General features: G+C 37.1%; 1 protein-coding gene across 1 annotated transcript in view; it reads right to left on the reverse strand.

The window, feature by feature from the left end:
- Nucleotides 1–8,447, reverse strand: part of WAC (WW domain containing adaptor with coiled-coil) — a 38,705-nt gene extending 30,258 nt beyond the window's left edge. The window contains exons 1-5 of the mRNA XM_008946497.1: nt 8,378–8,447; nt 5,877–5,983; nt 4,997–5,112; nt 4,330–4,442; nt 2,580–2,888 (exon numbers count right to left, since the gene is read on the reverse strand). Of these exons, the coding sequence (XP_008944745.1) occupies nt 2,580–2,888; nt 4,330–4,442; nt 4,997–5,112; nt 5,877–5,983; nt 8,378–8,447 (715 nt within the window). The remainder of the gene's footprint in view (nt 1–2,579; nt 2,889–4,329; nt 4,443–4,996; nt 5,113–5,876; nt 5,984–8,377) is intronic.
- Nucleotides 8,448–9,552: the final 1,105 nt, after the last annotated feature.

The following is a 9,552-nucleotide window of genomic DNA, read 5'->3' on the forward strand; positions in this document are numbered from 1 at the left end:
ACACTAATAACAGAACTATAATAACAGTGGTACATACATGCTGGCATAAGGCTGCCAGCAACACATTCACAAGAAGCAAGAACTCATTTAGGCAAGGATTACTGCACATAATATTCAGTCATTTGGACCAAGCTATTTTTATAAAGTAAAAAGTACAGCTTTACCTCTTTTTAGAAAAAGAGGGATGGCTCAGCTAGTGAACAGAAAAAGATCAAAGGCTGTTTGCTTTACTAGTGTAAAAATAAACTCCTCAAACTATTTTCCAACTTTACAAAGACACAATTAGAAGATTGTTTGAACTGAGTGTCTCAGGACAATTTTTTTAAAAATTTATTTTGTATAACAGCCACAAACAAATATTTTGAAACACTTTATAGCACAACTATAGTACTACAGGTTCACAGTCACTTCTGGGAAAATGAGTTAACAGAAGCAAACTATGCAAAAGCATCCCAATGTACAGCACTGCTTTCCTCCCTTCTTTGAAACTGAAATACCATACAATAATACAGAAATCATACTGGTGCAATTTCTTATTACTAAAAAAAAAAAAGTCCAACAATCACAAAAGAAAAAGGCAAGACTACTAAACATACTCTTTGAAATGATGTCATAATAATATAAGCTGCACTGAATTTTTCTGTTTCTTTAAGAGAAGCAGTATTCAAGCAACATGTGAAAACTCACAGTATCTGGAATAAGTATTTGAAGCCTAACATTTACCTATTCTAACTCTTCAATTACTTACTAACTTTCTCTAATCCACCCTGCCTGCAGCTCAAGAAGTATTATATTTGCTTACAATGAAGTGCCATGAAACATGTACATCGAGGCAAGAGCATTACAGACAATCTGTGCATTTAACCCATACAAACTTAAAAAAAAAAGTACACAGGAATTACAGAAATGAAGTGATCATTTAATATGGAACCACTCATGATAAGTGATCAGATTCTAAAGTAAGATTTAAAGTGTCAAGATCACCCTGTGTAACATTTTCATTATTCATGTCCAATTGTATGTTCTCAAATGAGAACAAAAGATTCAGTTGCTCAATTTAAGTGGAAGTAGCTAGTAAAGGTATGTAGTAAAGCAGGGAAATAATATATCCAATTTGAAGTCTAATCACACCCCAAACAGGAATCAAGTACATGCCAGAAGCGAGTAACAACGAGGGTCTTCTTTAAGTGCATTTTAAAGATAGTAATGAGATAGTCTAAAGCAGAGAACACTTGCCATGGGTGTTTTGCACTGTTGTGTTTAAAAGTGCATCAAACTGCAAGCAAAACACAGAGGCTGCACTGAAGCAGGTAACTATGGTACTCAGTACAAGAACCATGCACAAACTAGTACACCACTTCTTGCTTTACTCTGCTGAACAGAAAAAGGCTTGCAGAAAGTGTTCTATTCCTCTGTAGTTTATAATCAACACCCATGTACCAGGATATGTAAAAATTGCACAGGCTCAAGAAAAATCCACAATTATTTTTTTTTTTACATGCATGATTTTCTCATACTGAGCTATTTTCCAATCTGTGGTATTGTCTGGATAGCCAAGCACACTCATCTCTGTGTAAAAGCTGGTATTCTTTAATACAGAAAACTGGAAGGCAGCCAGAGAGTAAGACCAACATTACACATCAGTCTCTTTGGTCCTCTTTAGCAGCGCACTAGTCATTCTTCTGTAAGCAGACAGACTTGCAAATATCAACAGGGCAACAAGCCATCTTTCAAAGAAGAATTCAGTGTCATACTAATTAAGCAATATTTTAAATTTAAACAAGACATGTTTGTCAAAAACTTTTTCCCCTCCCAAAGCCCCTAAAATAGAATTTTCTTATACGATGTTACTCTCTAAGGACTCAACTATATCAAAGTATCACACCACCACTAGTAACACGTCTCCATTTTCACAATCTTCTTGAGGTCTTCTTCCCTAATAATGAAGTAAATCCAACTAAAATACACTTTTGAATGGTCACAACCAACGCACAGTAAAGTCTTGATCTTCACTTGATGACTCTAAATGTTTCTGGAACGTATTATACGGAAGTACAAACTTTCCACAGCTTTAGAACTGAAGATCCAGTGTATCACAAGACACAGACCAAAACAGAAGAATAGCTGTTACAAATATGTCATGCTTTCTCTAAGAATTGCACTTGTGTTTATTGAAAACTTTGACACTGGTATTCCAAACAGCAACAGTAGTTCATAAAATATAATGGTCCAAAATGACTTCCAAATGGTAGTAACTACATCTATGTTAAGAACTCAAATAATGGCAAAGATACAAAACAACAGGAGAGAGGAAAAAAATGAAAGTACGTCCTACAAAAATAGGTCTTTCAAATTATCATTTGAAATTATAATTTGCAGAATAAGCCCATAAATGGCAAATATTGCAGCACCAATTTTAAATTGTGCAAGATACAGCAAATGTGGTTTAAGGGGAAATAAATACATCAGAACAGTAACTGAGTTCTAAGCACACACACTCAACAGGAAAAATATGTTAAACAGGCAACACAAATGCAGTGTGTCATCTTAAATACTAAAAGGAATTTCATTAGACATACCTTTTCTCTCTGTTTTCTGTGCAGGGATGGAAGATGCAGATGTAGGCAGTTTTGATAAAGTAGATGCTCCATTAGCATCAAAGGATTTCTTTGGCTGGTGATCAGATTGTAGAGAAAATGGACTAGGAGGAACAGTGCTTGGGGTAGCAGTTGGATGAACCACTGGTTTGATGGGATGCTGTACTGGAGTAGAACTACTGTGAGTCTCTGCTCTTGGCAGTCTGTAGTCTCTGTCATTGTGCCTGCTTGTTTGAGATAAAATATTCTGTGGGAGCATACTACTGGCGTCACTGGAATGCTTGTCTTCCACTTTTTTCAGGATTCCCCAAGTAACGTTGCAAGAAGAAAAAAAGATTAAATTAGAAACTTGTCTAAAACCGCAGTGACTTTGATTAATACAGCTGCACATCAGCAACTAGAGCTGATTGAATTTCTTATGATTAAAAAGCCTCAAGTGGATCAGCATCAAGAAAGGGAAAATTTAATTTTACTCACTGACAAAATGCATTTTCTCTGACCTTTGCTTGATTTAGAGTCCCGGTTAAGCACTGTTTTGATGAAAGGCTGCTTTATAACAAGTGTTACAGTCAACTTAACTTTTGAAGTCTCCTAAAAAAATCTAAATCAAAATCTATTATTTCCATCTTATATTTAGCATGAAGAGATAACTTGTGCCTTTTTTTTTTGTTCATTGAAAATCCTGAACATTGAGAATAATTTAACAGTCGCAAATTCTGGCCTTCAAAGAATTCCACTTCAAGTCACTTAAGTACTACTACAAAGAATTTGCTTTTAATTGAATTAATTCAAGAAGACTATATATTAAATGACTAATCTGCATTTGTCACACAATCACAGACTTTAAAATATGTTACACAGAGAACATACCAAGCAAACTCACAGTAATTCTTTTTATTGATTCCTAGATTTTCACCTGTCACAACACAAAGAGTTGCTGCAATATGCATTTCTGTTGTAGCGTACAATTTGCTTCAGCATATGCAGCACATTTCAGCATACACAGAAAAACAGCCCTTTATATGTCTCTGCCTTGTCAACTCCTAAGCAAAGGGAGGTGAGGTTGGAGATGAATATTTTCTTCTATTTTTAAACCCTTCTGCTACATTCACCCACACTACCTGGGCATATAGAAAGAATCTCACAGTACAACCATTTCCTAGAAAATTTTGACAAATATTAAAAGCTATGTATCAGGAAATACTCCAACTAACAGAAATTCATAGTCCAGGAAAGGCTTTACTAAGAGTATTCACACGATAAAAACATGCTTTCAATAATATATACAAGCCTCTGAAAACCCTGTTAGCATAATCCACTAAATTATGCTGGTTATTTTCAGATGTTATATTGAGGTTTTAGAAGAGATTTCTTCATCTCTATTTTTAAACTCAGAATATGACACTGAAAGATCTCAATGATCACAGAAGTCCAACTTCTATACCACAAAATGTGCAAGTTGTTTCAATAACTGTCTATAATTAAATTAGGCAGTAAAAACTGCAAAAAGGAGTACCATGAAAAGCATTAAGCAAGCGTTGTACTAGTTATGGCTTAAAGTTATTTTAAGAAACAACATTTGGGAGAGCTGTCTGTGCTACCTGCTTTATTCGTTTTATATAAAAAGGTGAGAAAAACAGCTAAGAAGAGGCATTTTAAACATTTTTTTAAGTTTGGAAAGGAAACAGTAATGCAAACAAGGCAAGACTATTACTGTAAAAAAACCACGTACTTCCACTGGCAAACCCACTGGCAGCTGTCGCCTGCATCACCTCTCTTCTGTAATCCCTATCTTTTGGAAAACTGTTAACTGACATTTTGCTTGCTTCTTTTTGTCTCTGCTCTCTGAAGAAAAGAAAACACAAGTTGAGTAAGAACTTACATCATTTACTAACGTAACGCTTTCTATGGCTGAAGTTACATGAGATGAATTAAACTATTCTAAGAGCTTACTGCTACACATGGGGTAGGCAAACTCCAGCCACTGTATCCTTACACCAGCACTTGCTGAAGCCCTCAATATAAAAGTTCTCCTAATATTGCAAAAAAAACCCCAAACAACCCCAAGACCCCCCAAATCAAAACAAGCCAAGACACCCCACAATGACAATAAAAAACCCAAGCAAACAAACAAACAAAAACAAACAAACAAACAAAAAACCGAAACCAACAATGACAAAAATCAAACCAGAACAAAACAACCAAACCAACCATTATTCCCCCCTCCCACTCAGGATCATCAAGGGATAAAGTAGGTGCCAGAGGTCTTGGAAGGGTAGGAACACTGTAGACCTGGCACAATCTTTTATAGCAGTAATCTATTAGATAAGTTCAACTGCTCTTAAATGAGCTTAAGAATATTTGTTGTTTTTACAATGAAAACAGACACACACATATACCTTTCCAGCCACTCTTTTGGTTTTTCCCATTGTGACACTTCTGTTCGGCAGTTGTAGTAGTATTTTTTGCCGGAAGAGCTGATGTGTTCAGACCAATCATCCGCAGAATCGTAAGCCTTTAAAATACAAACAGTGTTGGACAAAAGACTTGGGAGTTTTAATATACTAACTTAAAAACTTCCACCATTTTCAAAACTACATGGTGTCCTCATATGCATCCACAGCCCTGCTTTACATTTACACCATAGTTGTTTAATTTTGATAATTTAAAGATGTGACCTCTAGACTCCTGTCTATTCTGCAATAGTTTCCTCTGGTTTACTCACATCCACCCTGACAAAATAATCTAGTAACACATTTAGTGGGATCCAGTAATAGCAGTATTGACAACATCAGTTTTCTGCACCTTAAAACTCCCTAAAAAAAATATATTTTCAAAATTTCTCTATACTTTGCAGATTTATCTATTCTATTTTCAGTGCATCATTGAAACACCAACCCAATGACTAAAACTTGGATAATGAAGTGCCTAAAATTCATAATGTGTCATGCATCTTAAGTAAGTAAAATTCTACTGTTTTCTCTAGGATTTACCAACAAAGTTCATGGAAAATATTTCTTTATGTATCTACTTCATTTAAATCATCTAGTAGTTTAATACTCAAGACAGATAGCTCAAAATACTAATGATTTTCAATTAGAACAGTTCTACAGGATGTAACAACTGCAGCTTGGATTTACAGAGTATTATGAAGTAAAGACTGAAGCTGGAAAGCACAATGAAGCAGGTAATGTACATGCTACCTGTTTTAGAGAAAATGATGAAAACATATTGTGTATGAATGGGACACAGGGATGAATACCAAAACCAGATACTCACTGCATCAGAAGTTTTGCTTGGATTATTGCTGGGATTAGAAGAATGTGAATTTGAACTATGAAGAGCACTGTGGTTATGTGAATTTTCCTGTGGAGAGTAACTGGTCCCTAAAGGGGGAAAGAAAAAAAAACATGGTTCATCATGTATGTTTTTAAAGAAATCAACCACCTGCATTCCAAGGAGCTAAAAGGGGAAAGGAGAAAGGAGAAGGCAAGCTGTCCACAGCATGGTTCAGATGCAGAAGTATTTCAGGAGATCATACGCATATTTCTTTTTCACAAAGCAGAGCAAGCTCACTTTGCCTTTCTAGTTACAGTAATGCAGTATGTCCCTTCAATAGCCTTACTGTTAACTTCATTCCACTACAAACAAGCAAGCAGCTTTTTTATTTTTTTGATGGTTGGAGAAGTCCTAACATATCAATTCAGAAATTACAAGACATTTTCTCCTCAACATTTAGTCAGGAAGTTTAAATGGGTTTATCAACAGCCTACAGAGTTAGATGCACAAAAACAGGTTTTAAGCTCACTGGAGCAATGCTGTTTCCTCAGTCATTTTGAGACAGCTTGTAACCGGTTCTAAGTAACTATTTCTGTTTATGCATACAGATTAAATTAATTTTTCTGCACCTCAATCTCTGCAATACAGGCATTGACACCTGGAATAGAAAAAGCTGCATTCCCCAAGTTGCCATCTGCTTCTGGCCTCCCTGTTTCCTAAGGTAACCTGGTCTTCCTCCTCACTGTGAGAACACTTGGAACAGAAAAGAAGAGCTGGGAAACAAGGAGGGAGATAATTCTTAACATGTTTTACATCTCCGTTCGTGTCTGAGTTCAAGTCAGCAACTAGACCTGAACAGTTCTAATTACAATTAAATAAGGCCATCCATTAATTTTAAATTTCCTGATTTTTAAGGCCTCCCATTCCTTGAAAATTTCTAAGCAAGTAAAAATCTTTGATCCTTCTTAATATGCTTTCCTCCTCCTGTCTTTTAAATGTTCACACAAATCACATAAAATTAAAAAAAAAAAAAATAAAAAAAAAAAATCATGTTTCCTCTTTACTTCAGGGAAAAAACCCTAGATGTTCCAAATACAACACTCTCCCTGCTTTTATTTTTCCTCTGCCTGCTCAGAAGTTTCTAAATACTCAGGAATGCTACATCAGGTACCACTAGCTTCACATACTGTCTAGTGATCTCAATATGAAGTCGAAGTGCTTTGCAAATGGCAAAGACTGGATCTTCCAAGAGAACTAAAGTAAAGCACAGTCCACTGATAGTGGACTGGTAGGTGGGAGGGAATGGAGACATTAAAACAAATATTTTTTTTCTTTAAGCCTTCCAAAAGCAAGACAATTAGTCCTACACCAAAAGTATCTTACACGCTTAGAGCCATGTTGAATAGCTTACAATGGAAGCAACTTAGGCTTGTCAAAGCAACTTTCACAATATCACATGGTTGCAATGCACATGAACAACAATAAAAAAACTGAGCTTCTAGTGAATGTGACTTTACACATTCCGGATGTCTAAACTCTAAAATTTTCTTACTTCAACATACATTTATAAAAACAGACATTTCATTCCCCATAATGTATGCAAGAAATATATTAAAAGATTGCACTCCTCAACAAGTCATATCAGACTTTTTAGACACAGATTACAGAGTAAGATATCAGTTAAATAGTTTTGCATTAAAAATTCTTTTATAATAATCTTTATTTATTATACCCTTCCCAAACTCTACTGAGATAAAATTATTAGAATTTCCTCATGTTCCCGTAGGCTACCTAATGCAGACATATTAGCTCATTTCTACTATAAGGTAAAATCATCTTCCTTTCTAAAAGAAAAAACAAGACGAAATTTTACCAGATGGCTTGTTGGAACGGTTTTATTTTAGACACTTCAAAAATTCAGAAAAAAACAATGTTGTTAATTTACTGACATCCCTTACTATGGATGCAGTAACACTACACTTTGTTCAGCATACTCAAGATGTAGTTGATGTTTCTTAAATACTGTAGTGGTCTTAATACACCACAGCAGTGAATCTAATCTAACATGCATTTCCCAGACATGAGTAAGAGCCAACAACATATGTATTAAATCAATAAAATCCTTTAAAGCTAATTCTATCCAACCCAGAAACAAACCCCTCAAACTCATCGAGCAGACTTTCAACCCCACGTGGTCTAAACAGCTGAGCACCCTCCCCCCCCCATTCCTTACTGTCGCTGCGGCGCCGGTTTCCAGGCCCGGCGCTGAGTCACAAAGCGCCTGGGCCGCAGGACCGAGCGGCAGAAGAGGCCGATAGGAGGGACGCCTCCTGCGCTGCCCCTCCTTCACAAGGAGCCCCTGGGCCCCTCCCTGCTGAGCTGCGGGCCTGCCAGCACAATTCCCAAGGAGCACACCCACGGGCTTGCCCTGAATCAGGGATCCTGCCCCTCCTGAGCTGGCCTGAGCTGCCCAAGGACTACCATGGCTGCTTGAGCAATACCGATTCCCTCAAGTTGCCAGGGCAAGCTAGGTGGGCTTTTACAAGGTCCAACCGTAAACACATACCCCATGGTGTCAAGGACAATTACACAGTGTCATTACAGGTGCGGGTCCATCCCCATACTTCCCTTTTATTTTATGAATAATACTGCTTTAAGTTTGGATCAATACCTGAACTTCGAGGGAATGAGCATATGAAAAAGCTGCCAAACTGCGCATGCTGTTGGCAAGCTTCCAAGACCGAAGCAGACTATGCTCTGGAGAACAAGAGTTTTAGGCACTTCGTATAAGTTAAGGGCTTAAAGATAATATGTAAACACCAAAAGTGTATCACCAAATTAACCACACACTAAAATCTTGCTGCCTCAGTGTAAAAGGTACATTCATACCTGCACAGCACTCACCTAGGAACTCTGGCAATGCAGCCAAGCGAGCATTGCCAGCTCAGGCTTGTCAAGATCTTTAAAAGCCACCAAGTTAAAATGGTATGCAGAGAGCAATCCAGAAGTGGAGATTTACCTCTAAAAAGAAGGGGGTGTTCCCCTTACTTGTGTGGTAGCTTTCACTTTAGGCAAAGCCTAACCCCAAGACATTTTAATGTGGCTGTGACTTGCAATCACCTCTGTCTCTCAGGTACATGCCTGGCAGCATGCATCACTAAGATTAGTTTGTTCCCCAGAAACAGGCCTCACAAGGTAGATAGCACATTATTGTCCCTCGAGGTGTTACTTACAGTAGTTGTCACCCTTTCCTCTTACACTTAGGCCTTCCTTCCAAGTCCCATTTTATCCAAAAAAGAGGGTAAAAAAGACTTGGTTTTGAAATGCTTATTAGCATATCTTAAGATTCAGCAACTGCAAATATACATCCTTGATATACCATATAGAAATTCATATCGTCACATAAATCCCCCAGTTCAGTTAGAGAATTCCCCATGGAAATGTTTACTGCACCATGGCTGTGACTTCCCTCAGCTTAATCATTATTTTGGAAGCAGTTTAATCTAGAAAGAGCTATCCCTAGCTGGAAGATGGCCAAGAAGTTATATAAAACTGTAGGGGTGCAGTTATGTGAGCACACCTTCACTAACAATATCTCTAGTGTTGAACAGGTCATATGAACCATCAGAGTCAAGGTTAAATTGCTGTACTTAGCACCAAGTCCTTCAAACTCTAA

Source organism: Merops nubicus, unplaced genomic scaffold (assembly GCF_000691845.1).
Source record: "Merops nubicus isolate BGI_N331 unplaced genomic scaffold, ASM69184v1 scaffold16398, whole genome shotgun sequence".
Lineage (NCBI taxonomy): Eukaryota > Metazoa > Chordata > Aves > Coraciiformes > Meropidae > Merops > Merops nubicus.